At 38.9% G+C, this 26065-nt stretch overlaps 1 protein-coding gene across 2 annotated transcripts in view; it reads left to right on the top strand.

Moving 5' to 3' along the window:
* The window catches only part of lonrf2 (LON peptidase N-terminal domain and ring finger 2), a 74943-nt gene extending 50066 nt beyond the window's left edge, over positions 1-24877 (top strand). Inside the window, exons 8-10 of one of the 2 annotated variants that reach the window (XM_084394093.1) lie at positions 3368-3489; positions 7341-7499; positions 24856-24877. In XM_084394093.1, coding sequence (XP_084250219.1) covers positions 3368-3489; positions 7341-7499; positions 24856-24862 — 288 coding nt within the window. In that variant the 3' untranslated portion in view covers positions 24863-24877. Of the gene's footprint in view, positions 1-3367; positions 3490-7340; positions 7500-7647; positions 7840-24855 lie in introns of those variants that run through there. The other variant, XM_084394092.1, reaches the window with a different exon arrangement.
* The last annotated feature ends 1188 nt before the right edge of the window (positions 24878-26065 follow it).

Genomic DNA, 26065 nt, shown 5'->3' with positions numbered 1-26065 from the left:
GAAGCTCACTCTTTGCCAGGTTGAGCTACAGGTTCCTTCATCCATGCTGAGATGTCCGCCAGACAGCTTGATATACGTGCAGCTACTGTGGGATCATCTGGTTGAAATGAGAGGAAGAGCTGTGTATCATCAGCATAGCAATGGTAAGAGAAACCATGTGCCTGTATGATGTGTCCCAGTGATGTGGTGTAAATGGTGAAGAGGAGGGATCCAAGAACTGAACCCTGAGAAACCCCTGTGGTCAGTTGATGTGCTTTGGATGCCTCACTTCTCCATGCGACCCTGAAGGATCTACCTGTGAGATAGGATTCAAACCAGTGGAGAGGAGTACCTGTGATGCCCAGTGATGAGAGGGTGGACATAAGGATCTGATGATTCACAGTGTCGAAGGCAGCAGACAGATCCAGGAGAATAAGAACTGATGATTTGGAGGCAGCTTTTACAAAACAACCGGTTCAGATGACATTCTAACATGTTCCTGATAGGGAAGAGCTTGATATTGAATAGGAGTTCAGAAAAAGCCACAGAAGCCCTGTGGCTTTTTCTGAACTCATATTCAATATCAAGCTCTTCCCTATCAGGTACATGTTAGAATGTCATCTGAACCGGTTGTTTTGTAAACATCATGTACACCATTCAACAAACATGATCTGAACATGGATCATTGCATCATGTATTTTCCTCTCATCTCTGTCTAAAGTAGTGTTTAAAAGCACAGCACTGCTTTGTGTACAGCGGCACCCAAAGAAACCGCTGCTGTTCCATAAGTGTCACCTACTGTCAGAGAGTGAATTTGCATTTTCATTTAGTCCATCTGCTGTTTTTATTTTGTGCAGGTGTCTTATGTAGCATAATTTCACAAATCTAAAATCAGACCATTCTGTTTTTTATTTAAATCTTGTAATTATACAATCTAATCAAAAACAACTGTTCATGCTAAAAAAAAAATTTGGCAACCGGTGTTGGAATCTGCTAGCCTGGCTCCACCCTCCTACGTACTTCCGCTCAATTTCATTTTCCTTCAGTACTACGTCTGGGACTGCTGTATATTCTTAGGTTTCCAGAATCAAATTTTTTGTAGGACCAATCAGCGAATAGAGGGAGTGGCTGAGAACGATGACGTTGATGTGATCACACACATGACTAGCGTCGGCCAATAGTGAGCCTACGTGTGACGTACAACACACAGATGCGCTGCTTTATCAAGACTCGAGGAACAGAGAGAAGGAAATGAATAGTGGAATAAAGTCTTTTTTTTTTTTTTTTTTTTCGCACAAAAAGTATTCTCGTCGCTTTATAAACTTTATAAAAGACAGACATCTTATTCTAAACATAATCCTCTGATCATTCGGACGACCACACGTTAGCGATTGGTTATGGTAGATCCTGAGTGACTCTGGGCAGATCCAATAGTTTTGAACTTTAACAGAGAACCCGCCTTCAAGGAAGTAAACGTTTCTCAATGGAGCGAGGCCAGACTCTCTGTACAAATGAAATTTACGAGAGTCTGGTAGAACCAGGCTAGGAATCTGCCCATTTGCTTGTAAAAAAAAACAGAATTGGCCCTGAAAAATCATGATCAGTGCATCTCTGCTCTAGAGCGTGTAAAGCTTAATCTGTTTAAAAGCTTTATATATTAAAGCTTGAATTTATATGAATTTAAATGCAAAGTTTAATATCAATTGTCAATTAATATAGTAATCATATGAATATATGAATTCTACAATCATAATTCATATATAATAAAAATACAATAAATCATTAGCACCAAAAAAGGGGAAATTGTAATCCATTTTTAAAGAAATATGTGATCTCTGATTATAATTTTTAAACATTACCTTAATGTCTTCTAATAAAACTGAAGACATATTTGTGAAGTTTCCAGACATGACTGAATATATTGTTGTCCAATTAAATACTGTCACGGTCCTGGTTGCAGCAGAGATGAAACTGGATCTTAGTGCAGCAGTCTTTATTAATGATGAACTCAAACTAACAGTAACTCAGGATTAAAAAAAACAAGGGACAGAACAACCAGGAACTAGGAAAAGTTACACATAGACGACGACAGACCCTGAACAGGACTAAACATGGGGCTTAAGTACACAGCAAACAAGAGAGGGTAAATTAACTAGACACACCTGAACAGAACTAAATCAATTAGTAACCATGAAAACAAACTGTCAGGGGGCAGATTAGAAGATTAACAAAGAAATACAAACATAAACAGAACGGGAAAAGAGATCAAAAACAGAACTCTAAGGCCTTGTCCGCACGGAGACACGTTTAGCTGGATACGTAAAAATGTTGTATCGTATTGGCGTTTCGCCAAGATGTATCCGGCGTTTTGGAAGCCTGAAACCGCTATTTTTTTTAACCGGGCCCAAAAACCCTTGCGTTTTTGTGTGTACAGCTAATCCGTATATTTTGTGAAATGATGATGTCTTCACCCCACGTGTTGACCCTAGTCAGACACCGCTACGTCACGTAACAGCAACAACAACTGCGGACTACATGCTTGTGTTCGTGCTGCAGAAGCTACTGAGCCTCTTTTATTTTATTTATTTATTTATTTATTTATTTATTTATTTACTTGAATGTATTTGTATTTTATTTATTTATTTTACTACTATTTTCTTTCTTATGCTATGATGCTTGTCTGTTGTCTGATTAAGACATTTCATATTTTTTACCAGGCCATTTATGGTTGTTTACATTGTTCAATAAAGTTCTTAGTAAAAGAAAAAATAAGTTACTGTGCCTATTGTTATTGTATACAGCGCGCAAAGTTTATGCGCATGCTCCAAGTCTTCTCCATTTTTAGTGCATCTCTGTAGCAGAATTACAGCTCCACATACTGGTTTGGCATGGATACTACATCGTTTTGAGTCACAATGCTGTGTTTACAGATTAATTTTTTTTAGAACGAGTGAAAAAAAACCTGGAAAGGGTAGGCTCTGGCCTAAGTATGAACAAATAAACTCAAAACATGACAAATACATGATACATAAAATAATACTTCCATTAACAGACTACAGTCTGATATTATATTAGAAATGCATGGCAGTTTTATTACTGTATGGTCTGCATGAGTCATTGGTGCTTCGACCTAGATAATTGTGGTCACACACTTATGAATAACGAAGTTGTTTTAACATATAATCATTTTACTATACAGCCCTGATCTGTATGAACAACATTTTATTCTCTCCTCAATGAAATGTTCTCACCCATGTCAGCATAAAAGTATCATTGTTTTGCTTTAGTTTTCTTATTATGTTGTTTCTGAAACTCAGTAATTTTAGTGAGATTAGTCATTGAGGAGATACTTTCTTATCTAAAGTGCAAATATCTTTCTTTTCTGCAGTATCTGGCCACTAGAGCGGACAACATAACTCTTCTAATTGAAGAAGTACTGCAGCGCTACTTTTGTGACGAGTTAGCAGAAAGGCGGAAAGTACATGAAGAAGAGATGAAAGAACTGTCAAAGTAAGTTGGCTTTGTAAATAGTGGTTCCCTTTCGTGGTCACTACGACTTACGTCAGTGACGACGAATGGGGTTTCGCTTAGAAAGCCTGTCATCTTCGAGTATATAAAACGAGCCAATGGCAATGAAATGCCATGGGTCTGCGGAATTTGCATAGCGTAACTCCGCCCCTCCCTCTGTGGGTATATAAGGAAGTACGCCGGCAACATGCAGATATGTTTTCGCTTCGGAGCCGAGTTATTCACTCCACAAGCCAATTCTGAGTTATCATCTCTATCTCTATCTCTTCGAGACGAGCCTCTCTCCAGGTGTTGGTGTGACAGCGAGTTCCAGCGAGTGCACATTCCCTGCTTATCTGTGCAGTGATTTGCCAGTGTTTGTGTGTTCATCTCCCTGGTCGCTTCAACACTCTGCAGAGAAATCTCCTTTCACAAAAGAGCATTGCACGCAGCACATCTTTTTAAAGATGCCTCGCCCGTGCACTTCTGGTTGCGGTCGCGTTATATCTGACTCTGATGTGCACAATCGCTGTCTTGCGTGTCTGGGCATTGACGGTGTGGACCAAAGCGCCGACTATTCCACGCTCCATACCCCACTCTTGCACAGCGCAACCCGAGAGCGTCCCGATTGAGCCCGCGGCATCGTCTCTCGGCATGCCGGGGGTGTCTTTTGGCGCTCCAGAGGAAGATGTAATGTCAATCGCTGCATCACAAGATGGGCATGAGTCCTCGGGAAGTGAGGATTCGGCTGTGCTGCCGCCTTCGGGTGTGCCAGCATTGTCCGAGTCTGATCCCGAGCTGACGGCCATACTTTTCCGGGCAGCCGCGGCCACTGGACTCGAGTGGTCTCCGCCACCCGGTCCAGGGCGCTCGCGGCTGGATGATTGGTTTTGGGGTGCGGCCGCTGATCCCCGTCGGCGTCCAACCCCAATGCCATTCTTCCCGGACGTGCATGAGGAGGTCACGAGGTCCTGGAAGGCACCCCTGTCTTCCTGTGATCGTTCGGCGACCTCCTCCGCCTTGCCTCCTCTCGATCAGGCGGCTGCCAAAGGGTACACTGGGGTTCCCCAGGTTGAATGCTCTGTTGCGATGCAACTGTGTCCGCAGAGTGCTTTTTCCCGCAGCGACCCTAAGCACCCTTCCAAGGCCTGTAGGTTCTCCTCCACCCTTGTGGCGAAGGCCTACAGAGCTGCGGGTCTGGCAGCCTCCTCACTGCATGCCATGGCCACTCTGCAGGTCTACCAGGCCCAGATGCTCAGGGACATGCACGAGGGGAGGACTGACCCAGGGCTCTTTGATGAGCTGCGTGCCGCCACTCACCTTGCTCTCCGAGCGACGAAGATGACCGCACGCTCCCTGGGTCAGGTGATGTCCACGTGTGGTCCAGGAGCGACACCTGTGGCTAAACCTGGCCGATATGCGGGAGGCCGAGTGAACCCGTTTCCTTGACACCCCAGGCTGGCCTCTTCGGCGGAGCAGTCGAGGACTTTGCCCAGCAGTTATCAACTGCCCAGAAGCAGACTGAGGCTCTAAAACATGTCCTGCAGACTGAGGCTCTAAAACATGTCCTGCCCCGACGGCCCGCTGCTGCCTCCACCCGCGGCCGTGTCGTGGAGGAAGCCGCAGGAAGGCACCACAGCCCTCTCCTGCCCCGCGCCCCGCTAAACGCCAGGCTAAGCGGCGCTCCTGAGACGTGCAGAGTATCTCTTTCTTGGTATGGAAATCGACTCGGTCGCCATGTGCGCGCAGCTTACGAGCGAGCGTGCGCAGTCACTGCTGACTTGCCTTCGTCAATTCGAGGGCAAGAGTGCGGTTCCACTGAAACTATTTCAGAGGCTCCTGGGGCATATGGCATCCGCAGCCCCAGTAACGGCGCTCGGATTGCTTCATATGAGACCGCTTCAGCTTTGGCTTCGCGATCGAGTCCCGAGGTGGGCATGGCAACACGGCACGCTCCGAGTCCCAGTGCCCTTAGAATGAGGTTCCAGGCATGTTGTTGTATCGACACATGCCTCCACCACGGGATGGGGCGCCATGTGCCTTTGGCGTGTCAATTGCCTCGAGTTGCTGGCTGTACGTCTCGCCCTGCACCGCTTCCGTACGTTGTTCAGGGGTCAGCACGTACTAGTCCGATCAGACAATACCGCGACAGTAGCGTACATCAACCGACAAGGTGGTCTGCGCTCCCGCCGTATGTCGCAACTCGCCCGCCACCTCCTCATATTGAGTCAGAAGCATCTGAGGTCGCTTCGAGCCATTTATATCCCGGGAGACCAGAGCTGTCTCGGCTTCGGCCTCTCCCTGCGGAATGGAGACTCCATCCCCGTTCCCACCACTCCCTTTTGAGACCAGGTGGTGAACCTGCAGGCACTTCCATCGGAGGAGGCAGACCCAGCCTTGGCACTGCTCTGTCCAGTACGCGCCCTCTGTGCTTACGTAGACAGAATGCAGTGTTTCAGGACCTCAGACCAGCTCTTTGTCTGTTATGGTGGGAAGCTGAAGGGAAAGGCTCTCTCCAAGCAAAGGTTGTCTCACTGGATAGTGGACACCATTGCTTTGGCATACCAGCAGCAAGGTCGACCTGCAGCTGTGACGGCCCACTCCACCCGGAGTGTGGCATCCTCTTGGGCTCTAGCACATGGCGCCTCACTAACATCTGCAGAGCTGCAGACTAGGTGACACCTAATACATTCGCAAGATTCTACAATCTCCGAGTGGAGCCACTTTCTTCTCATGTACTCACAGGTGTCTTCGCTTGCTCGCCATTCCTCTCCACGGACGGGATACGTGCGATATATTCCTCAGGTGAGCCTGATAAGCCCTGAGTTCCTCCAGCACTGTTGACGTCAACGCCAGAGGTATGCCACTGGCAGCTTTCGCGCTTGGCTAGGTGCCTCCATGTGCATGGTTCCCCCTCTGGGCGACCCCCACATGTGTATTTTCACTGTAAGCCTCTCTGAGCATGTGTCTTTCCCTCGGCAAGCCACCTTGCCACCCCTGGGGTTGAAATATTCCATCTGCGGCTGGACACCCCAGTGATACTCCATATGCAGCCCCTCGGGGTCATATGTGTATTCCAAGTCCCCCCCTTCGCGTTGGGCATGATTGCATATTTCCACTTTGAGATATGCTTCCCAGTGTACCTTGGTATTTCTGTGTTAAGTAGGAGTCCTTCGTCCGTGCCAGTCTCACGACAGGGAGCTCAGACTTACGCAGGGCACTGGAAGACAGCCAAGGTGGCGTGATTAGACTGGGAACCCCATTCGTCGTCACTGACGTAACTCGTAGTGACCACAAAAGGGAACGTCTCGGTTACGTATGTAACCCTCATTCCCTGAGTAGGGAACGGAAACGTTACGTCTCCCTGCCACTTCCGCTGTACTGCTGGAACGCTTGAGTTCAGTCTCAGCTCCTCAGCGAAGACATATCTGCATGTTGCCGGCGTACTTCCTTATATACCCACAGGGTGGGGAAGAGTTACGCTATGCAAATTCCGCAGACCCATGGCATTTCATTGCCATTGGCTCGTTTTATATACTCGAAGATGACAGGCTTTCTAAGCGAAACCCCATTCGTTGTCACTGACGTAACGTCTCCGTTCCCTACTCAAGGAACAAGGGTTACATACGTAACCGAGACGTAACACTTTTCTGACCTTTGCTGTAACGTCTACACACACTCACACGCATACACACCTAGGTTATGACCACCTCAAAGGCTGTTATCTTTGTTATACCCTGAACAATTAATGATTCATCACATAGCTATTTGTTATATATATTACAATTGTTCTCCATTGCTTGCCAGGACATTGGTATCGTCTCTTGTTCATGTGTTGCACTTTCTTGTTTCAGCTTGAACCAGGAAGTGCCCATCTTTGTTTGCACCATGGCATTTCCTACCATTCCCTGCCCACTGCATGTTTTTGAGCCTCGATACAGGCTAATGATACGCAGATCTATGGAAACGGGAACCAAACAGTTTGGCATGTGCATTGCTGATGAACTAAAAGGGTAAGAGGCCTTGAATACAATTTTAGGTGTGGGTCTACATTTTATTTACTGGTTAATAAAGGGAAATCTGTTTGGTATGGTATTGCAATTCAAATTTTCACCTATATGTGGTCAACCAATTAAAGGGTCATGAAATGCCCTATTTCAGCGCTGGCTAGTTCTCACCAGTTTTGAAAAAGGCGTGGTAAGAAGTGGAGTGGAAGGGGAAGAAAGGAGACTACACTCCCAAGCCCTATTCAGACAGGATTAGTGTAACTTGGAGAGGTGGGGAAAAGTAATCATTACCAGAGCTTCTCAGTGATTTTAGTCCCGTCCAAATGTGCTATCTCAGTAATCATTACAGACTATGGGCCCTATTTTAACGATCTAAGCGCATTGTCTAAAGCGCACGGCGCAAGTGCAGTTAGGGCGCGTGTCCAAATCCACTTTTGCTAATTTAACGGCGGGAAAAATGGTCGGCACGCCAGGCACATGGTCTAAAAAGGTTGTTCCTATTCTCTTAACCAAAAAAAATATTGCAGCATTGACTTTAGACCAGGTTTCATTTGGTAAATGGCGCAGTCTATTTCAGTTGCCTCAAAATAGCAACACGCCAACAATGCGCCTGAACACACCTCGTTTTCAGACCAGCAAATGGGCGCAAATGCATTTGCTATTTAAACAACGTGTTGCAGGACGTGAAAATGATAACTGCGTCGGGCTAAAACTAGCAAAAAACACTTGCGTCGAGCCTGTGGGTGTATGATAGGGCTTCTTTTAGCGTTAGGTAAGTGCCTATTACCAACGTAATCCAATCTAAATCTCTCTCTCTCTCTCTATATATATATATATATATATATATATATACAGTGCTATGCATAAGTGAATACACCCATGCTAAAGTTGACTAAAAAGAGGAATAAAAAATCATATTTTGGAAAATTATATTTTCCAAAATCATATTTTGGAAATTGAACTTAATGCCTTCAATTTCCAAAATATGATTTTTTTATTCCTCTTTTTAGTCAACTTTAGCATGGGTGTATTCACTTATGCATTGCACTGTATATATATATATATACATATATATATATATATATATATATATATATATATATATATATATATATATATATATATATATATATATATATATATATATATATATACATATATATATACATATACATATACATACAGTGGGGAGAACACTGTTCTCTCAGTGGGGAGAACAATTTGCAATTGTTGTTTATTGCAAACAACAATTTGCAAAAAAAAATTACACACTATTTAGCACAAACAGGGCTACCATAATATGTGAGCAACAAGAATGTACATGTCTGCATTTTTGAGAGAATAATGTTTATGCGTGGTTATTGAAAAAACTAAAAACTAAAGTTTCTGAAATAAGGCCATAAAACACATACTAAATATGTGCCAATAAGACTTTTGTCTAATAGATGTCATTGCCTAGTGTTTTTTCTTCAAAATGATGTGAAAATCACCCTGCCTAATCATTCACATAACACAATACATTGATTTGAATTTTGCAAAGCACTTTCTGTTTGGAAAGGCAATATGCGGAGTGGGCGTGACAGATCATGCATATTTAGTGGTTCACACCTTAGGAGACAATGGGGCCTGCATACTTAATTAGCCATTCATTCAGGTGAGTCACTGAGCCACAAGAATGCAAGAGCAACAGTTGGAAGCATCTCAATTCTTTTTTATTTTTCCACATATTGTGCTTGCAATTTGGCCTATAATATCCAAGGAAAACATGTCTAGTAATTGTGCAGTTAATTCTCATACTGTATTTTCAGTTTTGGAATATTTATCCTCTCCCCAAATTTGTCACTAATAAAACACAATAAAAATTATTTAAAGAAAAGGCTTATATTTACCTTTTAATAGTTTGTTTACATCTACCTTGTAAATATATTTTTTTATTAAAAAGGTTACAATTACAACAACAATTCAAGTGTAATCTTTCTTTGTAAAAACTAAAGTATACATTTTATCATACACATTTCAAAGTTAAGGATTTGATTGATTATTTGATTACTTTATTTTTGACAAAACATACTATATTTAACATGAGCAAATATTGGCAAACAAAAGCTTATTTGAGTTGGCAGATATTTTACAGTAAAAATGTATAATCTATCCAAAACTAATCAACGAAATGTTGTCTTTCATATGTCTGTAACATAGGTCTTTCATTTTTATTATAAGAAATATAAATGTTAATTTGCAGTTTAATACGTTGCTTATACAAATACATTTTATTTCAACATATTTCAGTCGATTTTTACTCAGTATAGCAATACAGTTTGCTAAAACCGAAACATTCATTCACAAACAGAAACACCTGACTGTAACGTTGTTTTTATGAAATATTAGGGCATATAAATGTTCATTTTCAGTTTAATACGTTGCTTATACAAATAGCCTACATTTTATTTCAACATATTTCTGTCGATTTTTACTCAGCTCAGTATAGCAATACAGTTTGCTAAAACATCATCATTCATTCACACAGAGACGCAATTTAAATTTAAACTGTCTTTTTGCGAGCTGTGATAATCAGCGCGCATCTCTGCGGCTGCCATTCATTCATTCACAGAAACGCGATTAACTTGAGAAGGAAAAAAAACTTACTACATATTCGGATCCTCTCTCCTGCAATACCCGCACTGTCTCTGAGGTAGATTTTCCATTATTATTATTCCTCACAGCGCTGCCAGATGGTGTAAACACGTAGGCTACAATGATATGATTAAACTTGTGTTTTCTCGAGCTGATATGGGGGGTGTTCACAGGTTTGCCTCAGTAATTTGCGTTTGAATAGCGCGCGCTCTCCGTGGGCGGAGTCACATTACCTTTGAATGAGCTCTAATTAGCTCGACTGGAATCGCTCTCTTTTAATACAGATTTCACAAGATGAGAATATTTGTTTTTTATATAAATTACCTAATTTTAAAGCAGAGAATTCAAGCTTCATGCCTGTGTGACTGTATGCCTGTTTGACTCAGTATTCGCTGAGTTATTGTTCATTTTCGGACGCGTTTCAGAATGGTCTTCACTGACAGAGAGAAGGCAGAACTCGCATCACGTTTATTTTTCTTTATTTGGCAAAAAGCACAACAGTTTGTTTTTATTGTGAGTATACACAAAAATAATACACATTTAACAGAATCGATTGATGTATGAAACTTGCTTGTAATATCAAAGTCAACAGAGCAAAATTAATTTCTTTTGAACTGAACTGAAAAAAATCCAGCAAAACGCGCGGGTGCGTTTGTCGACCTCAGAGGGTTAAATCACCTTTCTTCCCCATTCTGACATTCAGTTTGGAGTTCAGGAGATTGTCTTGACCAGGACCACACCCCTAAATGCACGTGACCATGTGATTGGTTGATTAGATAATTGCATTAATGAGAAATTGAACAGGTGTTCCTAATAATCCTTTAGGTGAGTGTATATATGTGTATATATATATATATATGTGTGTGTGTGTGTATGTATGTACAACCCCAAATCAGAAAAAGTTGGGACACTGTACAAATTGTGAGTAAAAAAGGAATGGAATAATTTACAAATCTCATAAACTTATATTTTATTCACAATAGAATATAGATGACATATCAAATGTTTAAACTGAGAAAATTTATAATTTTAAGGGAAAAATAAGTTGATTTTAAATTTCATGGCATCAACACATCTCAAAAAAGTTGGGACAAGGCCATGTTTACCACTGTGTGGCATCCCCTCTTCTTTTTATAACAGTCTGCAAACGTCTGGGGACTGAGGAGACAAGTTGCTCAAGTTTAGGAATAGGAATGTTGTCCAATTCTTGTCTAATACAGGCTTCTAGTTGCTCAACTGTCTTAGGTCTTCTTTGTTGCATCTTCCTCTTTATGATGCACCAAATGTTTTCTATGGGTGAAAGATCTGGACTGCAGGCTGGCCATTTCAGTACCCGGATCCTTCTTCTACGCAGCCATGATATTGTAATTGATGCAGTATATGGTCTGGCATTGTCATGATGGAAAATGCAAGGTCTTCCCTGAAAGAGACGACGTCTGGATGGGAGCATATGTTGTTCTAGAACTTGGATATACCTTTCAGCATTGATGGTGCCTTTCCAGATGTGTAAGCTGCCCATGCCACACGCACTCATGCAACCCCATACCATCAGAGATGCAGGCTTCTGAACTGAGCGCTGATAACAACTTGGGCTGTCCTTGTCCTCTTTAATCTGGATGACATGGCGTCCCAGTTTTCCAAAAAGAACTTCAAATTTTGATTCGTCTGACCACAGAACAGTTTTCCACTTTACCACAGTCCATTTTTAATGAGCCTTGGCCCAGAGAAAACGCCTGCGCTTCTAGATCCTGTTTAGATATGGCTTCTTTTTTGAACTATAGAGTTTTAGCTGGCAACGGCGAATGGCACGGTGGATTGTGTTCACCGACAATGTTTTCTGGAAGTATTCCTAAGCCCATGTTGTGATTTCCATTACAGTAGCATTCCTGTATGTGATGCTTAGGGCCCGAAGATCACGGCATCCAGTATGGTTTTCCGGCCTTGACCCTTACATACAGAGATTGGTTGAGATTCTCTGAATCTTTGAATGATATTATGCACTGTAGATGATGATAACTTCAAACTCTTTGCAATTTTTCTCTGAGAAACTCCTTTCTGATATTGCTCCACTATTTTTCGCCGCAGCATTGGGGGAATTGGTGATCCTCTGCCCATCTTGACTTCTGAGAGAGACTGCCACTCTGAGAGGCTCTTTTTATACCCAATCATGTTGCCAATTGACCTAATAAGTTGCAAATTGGTCCTCCAGCTGTTCCTTATATGTACATATAACTTTTCCGGCCTCTTATTGCTACCTGTCCCAACTTTTTTGGAATGTGTAGCTCTCATGAAATCCAAAATGAGCCAATATTTGGCATGACATTTCAAAATGTCTCATTTTCAACATTTGATATGTTATCTATATTCTATTGTGAATAAAATATAAGTTTATGAGATTTGTAAATTATTCCATTCCTTTTTTACTCACAATTTGTACAGTGTCCCAACTTTTTCTGATTTGGGGTTGTATGTATATGTATGTTATACGTGTTTGCACAGATGATATCAGAAAGCAACGTAATACGCACATGGTGACAGGAAGGTGACGGCGGTGCGTAAATCGAGTTATTCCTCCCTCTTCTGCTAGTTTTACTGAGATATCTTATCCCGTGCGAATTGGCCATTATTATTACAGATGTCCTGTGGTAAAATTACATTACTCCATCTACCCTTGTAAAAACTAATCCTGTCCGAATAGGGCTCTAGTGAGTTAAAAACATCAAAGATTCCCACACATGTACACTGCAATTAACCCTCTGGGGTCTGAGCTGTTTTCTGGGCCCTGGAGGTGTTCTGACATGCTCTGACATTTGTGCTTATTTCTGTTACTTGTGGCATTTTCATGGCTAAAGTCTGATTACACTGTATTCAGCACAAACTCTGCTACAATAATATATCAGCAGCATGTATGTAAAAGTTTGTAGTTTTGAGATAATGACATTTATGCGTGGTTTGTGAAAATACAAAAAAAAAATTGTCACTGAAATAAGGTCATGAAACCCATACTGATTATTTCTTCACAAGACTTTGAAATTGAAAACTTGAAAATTGTATCACGTAGCCTAGAATATTTGCTCCAAAACTATGTGAAAATCACCCTGACTGCTCATTCAGAGAAGACAATATATTGATTTAAAATTTCTAAGACGTGTTTTGTGTGAAAAAGCAATATGCGAAGGGGCGGATCATCTCATTAATATGCAAGCTTTTCACACCTGAGAAAGACAAACCACTCCCTAATGGCCCTATTAGGAGCTAACAGGCCCTTTCATTCTGAGCAACCTTGCACAAAGAATGAGGAGATTTAAAAAAGAATGGCTTTTTGATTGGATTTATTTACAACACAACATAATCCAAATATACCCAACAAATGACAAAAAAGCACTTATTGAAAACAATGATCCAAAGACAGAGACCTTTCTGCCATTCCTAAAAACATTGTACATGCCTTTCATTTCCAAGGTGTTTGATTTTCACTTTACCATGTTCATGTACAGAGACTCATGTCAGTGGCATCTGGTCCCTGAAAAAAAAAAAAAAAAGTGAACATACTGATATCAAGAGAAATAGGGAATATAGTTCTAAAATGTATTGGGAATAAATTTTAGATTTTTCTGGTTAAAATTGCTTTTTAAAATTCACAGAATACACACACACACACACACACACACAAATGTTTCCAACAATATATAATATAATGAACACCAGGTTTGTTGTGCAGTAGGCTATGCACAGTGCTTTTCAAACGCGATCGCACTCCAAATATGATACATTCAAACGCGATCGCGCTCCAAATATGATACATTCAAAACCAGAGCTCGCTCCAAAATATGAAACATTATGGTTACCATATTATACATATCTACGTTTGAGCAGATATCCACAAACACAGTAACAGTAAACACGGGTCTAAATATTATAATATTCACCATATATCTAGCAACAGTTCAACTGCAATGTGAAATTTATGCAACAATAACAAACTAATATTTAAGAATTTCTTACCTTACATCTTTCTTGTCTTCAAATCGCGTTCTTCTTCTTCTGAGGTAAAGCCAATGTAAGCTCACGGCACGTCTTTCAAACTCGACGAAAAGCAGAGACTTGTGAAGTTTGTTGGTGCTTTGTTTTTGAGGTAATGAGCGCGTTCGCGTTCCATGTGGAGATTTGCATGTGAATGTCTTTTGCGCTCGTAGGCGTGGTCAAATTAAAAAATAATTAGGAAGCGTTTGAGAAGCTGGACATCTTGTTGGTTTTATACAAATTACTTAAACATAGAATATTTGTTTTCAGTTTGAATCCGATCATTTAAAAGTACACACTTAAATGTTTATAAAGGTATATGGCTCATAAATGTGTGACAAGTATTCGCTGAGTTGGGTTTCAGTTTATAGACGTGCTCAAGAAAAAAAAGTTCACCGCGACGGGGAGGCAGAAAGCACACCCTGTTTATTTTCTTTATTTTACAAAAACACAATGTTTTGATTTGTTTGTAAGTGGACACATACAAAAGTAGAAATATCACAGATTATTTTTTTATATTTCTTTTTTCTGTATGACCATAAATGACGGAGTAATTTAAGTTTATAGTGCTACAATGTGAAGAAAATCCAGCAAAACGCACGGGCGCGTTTGTCGACCTCAGAGGGTTAACTATTGCACACAACAAAATGAACAAATATCTAGTGGGGTTTTTTTGGGTTTTTTTTTTACAATTAACACAGCATAGTTTCTTTCCTGGCTTCCTTTTGCTAGCGTTAAGGGGGTCGCACACCAGACGAGATGCGCACCGGACGAGATTATTATTAATAATAACAACAGAAGTTGTAGCTGCAGATTAAGTATCCAAAATGCCCTTGACTCTAGATCCAATATCTACAGTATAATTAATAGGTAAAAAGACCAACAATGCAGAATCATCAGCATATAAAAGCAGCTTACATTTCACAGCAGCTGGCATATCATTAATATAAACTAAAAATAAAAGGGGGCCAAGGATTGAACCTTGAGGCACCCCACAAGTAATATCTCGAGAATCTGATATGGCCCCCGCAACATCACAAAATTGAGTTCTTCCAGTGAGGTAAGAGGTGAACCATTTCACCGCAGAATTTCTGAAGCCTATACTTTGCAGCTTTGATAATAAAATTGCATGATTTACAGTATCAAAGGCTTTTTGTAAATCAAGAAGAATCATACCCACATACTTTCCTTCATCAAAGTTTTGTCGAATATAATCACATAAATGAATAAGACAGGTTTCAGTCGAATATGCTGCTCTAAATCCAGACTGCAGTTCATATAGCAGATTATGTTTAACAAGGTACTCTTCCACCTGCTCATACACAAGACGCTCAAACACCTTTGATATTGCTGTCAGAATTGATACAGGCCTATAATTACCAACATCTAATCTACTATTTTTCTTAAAAAGGGGGACTACCCGGGCCCTTTTCATATCACATGGAAAAATACCCTGACTTAAAGACAAATTTATTATATGGGTGAGCACCCTAGAAATTACATTGGCACTATCGCGCAAAAATCTGGACGGAATAAGGTCCTGTCCAGTAGCTTTGTTAATTGACAAAGTGGATAGACACAATCTCACCCTTTCCTCTGAGACAGGATCAATTTCAAAAACATCAGAAGTGACATGTTTGGTTTTATAAAAGGAGTTTACAAATGATGGGCCATATCTACCTGACACCTTCGGCAGCTTATCGACCAGACTGGCAGCAACAGTTGTAAAAAAAGTATTAAAAACGCAAGCAACCTGCTGTTTGTCAGAAATCATTTTATCCTCAATAACTAACCCAATATTGCCAGACTTAGATTTTGATTTTCCTTTAACAGCCATATCAGTAAAAACTTTCCACAGCTTTTTAGGCTGATGTAAATTTGACGTAATAGCATCAGCATAAAATTCAGACTTTGTTTTCTGTACCTTGTAACTAGCCTGATTACGAAAATATATATATTTATCATAGTCACAAGACAAAGTTGACCTCTTAAACTTTCTGAACCATTTATCCCGTTGTCTAATAAGATCCAAAATGTCAGAAGTCATCCAAATTGCACTTCTCTGTTTAATTCTGGTTTCCTTCATTGGTGCAACATTATCAAGAGTTTCTAAAAAGTGCTGTTTAAACAAAGACCAGGCCCCATCAACATCATTGCTTCCGAGAACATCTGACCAATTCCTTCTAGAAAGCATTTCTTTAAATTCCTCAGCTGTATAATGTTTTGTACATCTATATCTAATTGAACTATGGCTGCCAGTCTTCAATAGTGATTTAGATATTTTACGAGTGCAATAGGTGACACTATGATCACTCAAAGCAATATCAAGGATGCCTGATTGAGAAATATTTTTATGTTCTGAAACTAATATTAAGTCTAATAGGGACTGACTGTTAGCAGACACTCTAGTAGGTTCAGCGATTAACTGTTTTAGGCCCGACACCTTGCAAAAAGTTAAAAGAGATTCTTTCAGGCTGCTCTTACTAGGCTGCAATACATTTGTGTTAAAATCCCCCATAAGAATACATTCGTTCTCCATACATACATTACTCTTATAGCAGACCATTTCAAGAAGTTCATAAAAATCTGTTTGCTTAGGGGGTCTATAACAAACACAAATGATAATGGGTTTAGTTTTAGGAAGCAATAGTTCAATCCATGCAGTCTCCAAACCTTCCACCTGTAGATCAGCCCGCGGGTTATATGACAAATCATTCCTTATAAATAGGCACACTCCTCCTCCGTTTCTGTTCCGATCGTGCCTGTAAATGGAGTAATCCGCAAGCTCGACTTCAACATCCTGTATTGATCCATCAAGCCAGGTTTCTGACACAGCAATCACAGCAGCCTTAGAGGTTCTTGCAAGTTGACTGAATTATTCGAAAATAATGCACACCTGAGGTGGTTACACCTTGGCTGTGCTGCATTATTTTCTAATAGTTCAATGGACCCGAGTCAAAACATTCGAAGTAGGCGGGGCCACTTTCACTAAAATGGCTATAAGATATTTTCACCAAACTTGTTATACTCATGTACAAGCTCACTTTGTGGTCACACAAAAAAAATCCTTTCTATGAGGACATTGGTGTATCTCGAAAAACATGGCCGCCATTAGCCAGTGAAGTTTTGAGCACCTATTAGACAAGGTTAACGAAGGTTGATCGGAACAAAACACAGTAGGCATGTTCAACTCATGGCCCTAGAGGCCTGTAAGAATTTTGAAAGAAATCGGCCACTAGATGGCGCTAACGAGTTTTATGTCTCTGTAATCACGTATTGTTTTACACATCCACACGATATGCATATCATTTAATAGATCTCCTCATTCTGGTCAACTTTGCCTCAAGAACCACTGCTGTCAATCAAATAATTTGTTAAATATTTGTGATTATTTGAAAATTCTACTTTTTGAACTCCTCATAGACCGTTTGTCCGAATTGCTCGAAACTTCACATGCATCATCTTAGGGGCCCTCATGGCAGAAAAGTTATCAAAAGAATTTCGATCGATGAAACCGTTTAGCAGATACAATTGTTTATATATTTCTGGTATGGCCCATTGTGAGTAACATGTCTATATATTGTGTGCACAAAGTAGAAACTTCACAAAACTGTGTAGATATAGAGAACAACTGATTTTGAAGAAATGTGCCAGGTTTCAAGGATTTCTGATGCTCAGAGGGCTCACAGTACATTCTATCAAACATTTAAACTGAAGATGAAGCCTTAAATACCACTGTTGTCCACAAGAGGGACAATAAATCTTTTTAATCTAATCTTTATCATTATCCAGCATTGGCTGATAAAAAAATTTTTTAAATCATAATTTTTTTCAAAGAATTAGGGTGCACTGGATATCTAGGATATAGATTTATATAATTTGCGCATTCTCCATCATGGATATTTATGGTTTCAGGCCTACATTTCGGTTCAACCTTTAGCTCAACAGCATAGTTGGCATGACGGTCTTAAATGCTTGAACCCCGTTAATTGCTCCTTGCAGCTATATTTATTATTATTATTCCTTCTTCCGCTCTTGGAGTCTATGGCAGCCCATAGAACCACTTGCGGGAAAGTTGTAACGGTTTGACACTCTGATAGAGGACAGTCCCAACCAATACACCAATTTTGGTGTGTCTAAGTCATTCCCTCTAGCGCCACCACCTGTCCAAAGTTTCACTCATATTTTGCTAATAACTTTTGAACTGTAAGGCCAATCAACAAAATAATTTGTTCCTCTGATTCCTGAGCTCATGTCGATTCCACCATATGACGTCATTTTCTGTCATGGAAATTTTTCTGCCATTTAGAATTTTCGAACTCCTCCTAGGCCGTTGCTCCGATTTTCACGAAAATTTAACCAGATCATCTCCAGACCATGCTGACAAAAAGTTATGGAATTCAAGTTGATTTGTCAAACCGTTTTCGATAAACGCACAAACAAATTTTACGTAACACTTGCAAAAACAGACATAAGGCTGTATCTCTGCAACGCTTTATCGGGATTCAGACCAAACTTGGTACATGTCATCACAAGCATGACCTGAGGCTGATACCTGCGTTTCGGCGCAGTGCCACCTACTGGTCTGAAGTGATGAAAAATGGATATTTTTGCTTATAACTTCTGAACGGTTTGTCCAAAAATCCTAAGATTGGTTTTGTTAGATTCAGGGCATCATGCCGAGTAAAATGATATCCAATTTTACCATATCGGCCATTTTGGCTGTCGGTCATTTTGAATTTTGTGCTAAAATGCTGTATTTTAAGAACGCATGAATGGATTGTTACGAAACTTGGTATGGGTCATCAGCACGATGCCTTGAATGAGCCTGAGAAGTTTCGAATCAGCGCCACCTAGTGGTCAAAAGTTATAACAGAATGTCCAAAATGGCTTATAACTTTTGAATAAATCTGCCTATTGAAATGACACTGGTCTTAATAGATTTCTTGGGTCACGCCGAGAACATAGATACCAAGTTTGGCTGAAATTCCTGTCCGCCATCTTGATTTTCATTCAAAACATACTTTTTCGAACTCCTCCTAGACCGTTTGTCCGATTTTCACCAAAATCGAATCATATCATCTCCAGACTGTGCTGCCTAAAAGTTATGGATTTCGTGTCGATTGACAAAACTGTTTTCGTATACCACAGTAGCAAAGTTGAGGCATGATGCCAAAACTATTCAGGCTTCATCTCTGCAATGCCTTGACATATTGACACCAAACTTTGTATGTGTCATTGTCACTTCACTCTGACCACATCACATCAGTTTTGTAACTGCGCCACCATGATTTTTCAGCCATTTCGCCTAAAATCCTCTTTAAATGTCTTTAATTGCTCATTGTTGCAGTTGTTCTGACACTTTCAGCCATGTCTTTTCGTCTTATTCTGCTTGGTCCCAGTAATTGCTGCTTGCAGCTATATTTGGTTTTGCTTCTCTCCGAATATAGTCTTTGAGAGCATGCCACACCATCTCAATGAGATTCATATCAGGTGATTCGGTGGGTTTCTTAAGACAGTTTATACCCTCTTTAACAATGACTCTCTGCTTGCAGCAGTGTGCTTCATGTCATTGTCCTGGAAAAAAAGGTGATGGACTCCAAAGTTTTGCCAAATGTATGGGGCGGCAAATTATAAAAAATAAAATAAAAATCTATATAACCATCTTATTAAGAAGGTTATTTAAAGCCCATTTAAAAGACAACAATTGTTAGTACAACCAAAGGCATCTTTTTTCTTTTGAGCCAAATGAAATTTGAATGCATCTTCCAAAAATAAAAATATTTTTATTTAAAATATGTATTCAAATATGTATTATATTTAAAATATGTAATTTATGTGATTCATGCACAAGTATTTGTTTGCATCAGTATACACCTTATCAGGTCTAAATACCCCAAGACATCTGTAAGACAAACTGTAAAGGGTCTTTTTTTATTTGTTTACACTGACAATAACAACAGAACAGTGATTGTAAAATAACAAACAGAATGCGGTTTCTTCCGTCTCGGTCTCCGTTCTGGAGCGCGTCATAAAATGACTGCACCATTTTAATAAAACATAATGCAAGCAGATAAATCATTTGATAAATAGATAAATCTTATTGTTTACAATCTTGTTTCGTCCTTTCAATATAAAAGTCTTTGCTACTCACTCATAAAGACAGTCTTTGCTGCCATCTAATGGTGTATTAATGTAACTTTCACGATCACTAACGGACTCTTTCCAAATATTGCATGTTATTTATATAAAATAATATTTATTGAACAACAATAGCCATTATAAAAGACAATAGGAAATAAACACAAGCAAACAATTCAGTCAAACATGCAAAAGCAGTGCTCTAGTACTGGATTTAAATTAAATATTGCCTAAATATAAAGTTATGGAACTTAATTTTCCCCTTAACCCAAAGAATACCCATTTGATATACCACAAATGAATTATATCTCATGTTTAACCACTATCCACATAAGAGCTAGAGGCAAATTTTTGAAGGATTGGCCAAGATTAAGCCGTTCTCAACGGGTACATGAGAGCTGAACGGCTGCTTGTACAACAAATTGTAAAATAGGAGCTATGTTTATGAGTCACATATTTGAGGTCTAAATAACCACATTCTCGCCTAAAATAAATCTTAAATGGGTCCTATTATGCTTTTCAACTTTAGTGTAAGTAAGTTTAGTTTAATTTTGTAATGTTGCTGCATAAAAATATCTGCAAGCTCAAAGTCCACTCCAAAGGGAGATATTTTATTTAACAGAATCCCCTTTTCAAGAACTACAATGAATGGCTCATTTGGACTACAAGCGGATCTTATGAAGTCACAATGTTACTTATTTCAATAATCACAATAATCGTTTTTCTGTGCGTTACACATTTTATGGAGAATGCTTTTGTAAGACAGTTCACTGCTCCTTAGGAAAATGAACCATGGTTTTGATCGATTACTGTTTGTATTACCTTAGTTTTTAGACAAATATCACAATTAAATGGTGGATAACATTGTATCTATAATGTATAAGAAAATTACAAAAAACATGCCACTCTGAGACATCCTGTGAAATCCCTGCTTGCAAAGTCCATGCATGACATCCGTTCTGCACGATCCTCTTGTTCGTTAACATTGTCAGGGTCTGAATTGGGTTCGAATTGGTTTGAAATAACCTGACAATTTACACTAGAGAAGAACTCGCAGTTATGGAGGGGCTGGACATTTCCCGCACACGCTCTAAGTCACAAAACACTGGGCTAACTAAACAATCACAGCACATTTTGCATTGCGGAAGGAGGGGCTTCATCGAAATTGGCGTGTTCGAGCCAGACTGGGGAGAGAGGTGGGGAATATTGCACATTTGAGAACCAGAAAGAACTGTTGTATAAAATGTAATAATATGTAGACTAGGCATACTTAAAGATTGATTTAAAAGAAATAACAACAGCAGTCTGATCTGGCCTACAGTAGCTACTGAGAGTTGAACTAAAGAATGTTGTTCCATGCACCACCTGGTGGATATTGTGTGAAGCACAACAAAATTATTTTAATTCTTAAAAGCGTGCCTGCAGTGCTCTCTGTGATCATCCGTGACGAAATGCGCATTCTTAAAGGCCATAGTACAATGATGTATAACTATTAATCCATATCTTGCTCTGGAGGCAGTCATATGCAATTTATTTGCATTACAGATCCTGCAATATCAAAACAAGTCATTTTTGGATCTTGATTAACCCCCTGAGGTCGGCGGTATCGCCGGCGATACCAGCTCGCTTTTTTTTTATCAGTGTAAAAGAAACTCCTAAATACTCTGTTGACTTTGATTTTCCATAGGAGTTTCATACATCAATCGATTCTGTTAAATGTGTATTATTTTTGTGTATACTCACAATAAAAACAAAGTGTGGTGCTTTTTGCCAAATAAAGAAAAATAAACACGAAGCTAGGTTCTGCCTTCTCTCTGTCCGTGTAGTCCATTCTGAAACGCGTCCGAAAATGAATCATAACTCAGCGAATACTTCTCACACAGGCATGTGAGTTATGTCTTTATGAAGCTTGAAATCTCTTCTTTTAAATGAAGTAATTTATATAAAACACAAATGTTTTCAACTCATGTAATCCGTTTGAAAGCAAGGAGAGGTACCGTTTTTCCTTCTGCCTCATTATCTTTATAATCAGCTGCGGCCGCCCCACCCCCGGCGCGATTCACATGTAAATAGTTTAGGTGATCTAGTATGCATCGCATACGCCCCCCGATCAATGCCATAAAAACACAGTTTCTATCAGACTTACTGATAGTTCATCGCGTTTTGAGTATGGCACGCTTCTCCGGTAATAAAGACGCCCTTCAGATGATTCTGGACAGCGAGGAAAAATGCACGATACCGGGTTGTGTCCTCAGAGGAAGATTGTAACAGACGACGAACGGCAGCATATTGAAGAGCGAATTCCGCCGAGGACACAATTTCGGAGTAAGTTTTACTTAAAAGTCTTTTGTCTTTTATTTTTCGTGTTTGCATTTATGAGGAAAAAAACAATATTACGTGACAGTTCTCCATTATGGACGCGAGCGCTCTAAGCACTAAAAGACTTTCAAACATTCACAGAGACCTCAAAACAGAAAGTACAAATCCTTTCTTTAAAACGAATTTCGTTTTGTATCAATTGTATCTTAATTTTAATAATTTTTTCATTAACAAATTTCCTGGATTTAAAGTAAATATAGGCTAGCAATCACAACATAAGGTCTGAACTGGAGATCATCATGAACCCGTAGCCTACTCGCCTCACATGTCTAAAAAAATTTTGATATATTTACAGAAAGCTGGTTCTAAACAAAACCATCCAAAACAAAAAAAACTATGTAGCCTAATAAATGTGCATTTCTCCGGTGCGTTCACTAGCCTACTGCGAAGATCGCGAGTCAGCCTATCATCAACTTCATCTTTGCCAGAAATCGCGTGTGTGAATGAATGATATTGTTTTAGCAAACTGTATTGCTATACTGAGATGAGTAAAAATCGACTGAAATATGTTTAAATAAAATGTAGGCTATTTGTATAAGCAACGTATTAAACGGCAAATTAACACAACGTTACAGTCAGGCGAAATATGAAAGACAACATTTTGTTTAGTAGATTTGTGTACAGTTTTTACTGTAGAATATACTGCCACATCAAATAAGCTTTTGTTTAGCAATTTCTATATATAAAATAGCCTACTATTTTTGTCAAAAATAAAGTCATCAACTAAGATGTTAGCTGTTCCAATGTTGGCTATATTCAAAGTAATGAATACATAGATAAAATGTAGGCCTATAATCTTTTTTTTTTACAAAAAAAGAGTACACTTGAAATATTGTTGAAATTGTAATTATTGTTGTTGTAACCTTTTTAACTTTGAAATGTGTATGATAAAATGTATACTTTAGTTTTTACAAAGAAAGATTACACTTGAATTGTTGTTGTAATTGTAACCTTTTTAATAAAAAAATATATTTACAAGGTAGATGTAAACAAACTATTAAAAGGTAAATATAAGCCTTTTCTTTAAATAATTTTTATTGTGTTTTATTAGTGACAAATTTGGGGAGAGGATAAATATTCCAAAACTGAAAATACAGTATGAGAATTAACTGCACAATTACTAGACATGTTTTCCTTGGATATTATAGGCCAAATTGCAAGCACAATATGTGGAAAAATAAAAAAGAATTGAGATGCTTCCAACTGTTGCTCTTGCATTCTTGTGGCTCAGTGACTCACCTGAATGAATGGCTAATTAAGTATGCAGGCCCCATTGTCTCCTAAGGTGTGAACCACTAAATATGCATGATCTGTCACGCCCACTCCGCATATTGCCTTTCCAAACAGAAAGTGCTTTGCAAAATTCAAATCAATGTATTGTGTTATGTGAATGATTAGGCAGGGTGATTTTCACATCATTTTGAAGAAAAAACACTAGGCAATGACATCTATTAGACAAAAGTCTTATTGGCACATATTTAGTATGTGTTTTATGGCCTTATTTCAGAAACTTTAGTTTTTAGTTTTTTCAATAACCACGCATAAACATTATTCTCTCAAAAATGCAGACATGTACATTCTTGTTGCTCACATATTATGGTAGCCCTGTTTGTGCTAAATAGTGTGTAATTTTTTTTTGCCATTAATATGTTTATAAGCAACTGAAAAAAGCACAAATGTCAGGGCATGTCAGAACATCTCAAGGACCCCAAAAACACCTCAGACCCCAGAGGGTTAAATAAATGCTTTGTTTATAATGAGGGGGATGTTTTAAGCTATAAACTTGCTGGATGTATGGTACAAAGACCTTTTATGTCAAAGATCAAGGCTAATTTTATTTCTTATGTCATGACCCTTTTAAAGACCAGTTACACATACTGAATGGATGGCATTTGTGTCAGTCTGTGAAACAGAATTTATGCCATGCAGAAGTGCAATTACTACATTGAATCGATAACCACTGGGAAAGTCATGCAACACCAAGGATGGACAATAATATGACCAAAAAAAAAAAACAATTACATTAAAATTTTTCATGTCAGTCAATATTGATGATTATTATGATATATGACAAATCTTTATTTGTCTATATAAGTTTAAAGGCAGATTTTGGCTCCTTGTAGAAACCAGACAGTTAATTGTGGGTTTTATTTTATTTTTATTTTTTATTTATTTATTTTTTCAGAACATGACAAACGCTTACCAAGCAGGTGAACATTTCACAAAACTAAGGTAGTATATTCAAAACATAATGATATTTTTTTTTCTTCATCAAAATATGTACAAGTAAACTTAAGTAAAATCCTTTTTCAGTCTTTTTTCCTTAACAAAATAAATATAAATATCAAATTAATTTCTTAGTTTCTGCATGTTCTAACGGGTGATATTCTTTCAAATCATGAAATAGGTTTATGTTGCCTGACTTTGATGGCACATATCTTTGGCACAGTTTGCAGTGCAGGATGCAATATTAATAATAATATCCAACAATATTATTGATCTGACTGTACTGGTGCTGCTGTATGAGAAATGAACCGAGCTGGACGATGACATAATTTTTTCCGAACTGCTTTATAGATTAAATGAACTAATTTACTAATTCATGATCTTTACAACAGAACTTAACACTGAACTGACTTAACCCTCTGGGGTCTAAGGTGTTTTTGGGGTCCTTGAGATGTTCTGACATGCCCTGACATTTGTGCTTTTTTCAGTTGCTTATAAACATATTAATGGCAAAAAAAAATTACACACTATTTAGCACAAACAGGGCTACCATAATATGTGAGCAACAAGAATGTACATGTCTGCATTTTTGAGAGAATAATGTTTATGCGTGGTTATTGAAAAAACTAAAAACTAAAGTTTCTGAAATAAGGCCATAAAACACATACTAAATATGTGCCAATAAGACTTTTGTCTAATAGATGTCATTGCCTAGTGTTTTTTCTTTCAAAATGATGTGAAAATCACCCTGCCTAATCATTCACATAACACAATACATTGATTTGAATTTTGCAAAGCACTTTCTGTTTGGAAAGGCAATATGCGGAGTGGGCGTGACAGATCATGCATATTTAGTGGTTCACACCTTAGGAGACAATGGGGCCTGCATACTTAATTAGCCATTCATTCAGGTGAGTCACTGAGCCACAAGAATGCAAGAGCAACAGTTGGAAGCATCTCAATTCTTTTTTATTTTTCCACATATTGTGCTTGCAATTTGGCCTATAATATCCAAGGAAAACATGTCTAGTAATTGTGCAGTTAATTCTCATACTGTATTTTCAGTTTTGGAATATTTATCCTCTCCCCAAATTTGTCACTAATAAAACACAATAAAAATTATTTAAAAGAAAAGGCTTATATTTACCTTTTAATAGTTTGTTTACATC

Source organism: Rutilus rutilus (assembly GCF_951802725.1).
Source record: "Rutilus rutilus genome assembly, chromosome: 2".
Lineage (NCBI taxonomy): Eukaryota > Metazoa > Chordata > Actinopteri > Cypriniformes > Leuciscidae > Rutilus > Rutilus rutilus.
This window is presented reverse-complemented; position numbering and strand designations above follow the sequence as displayed.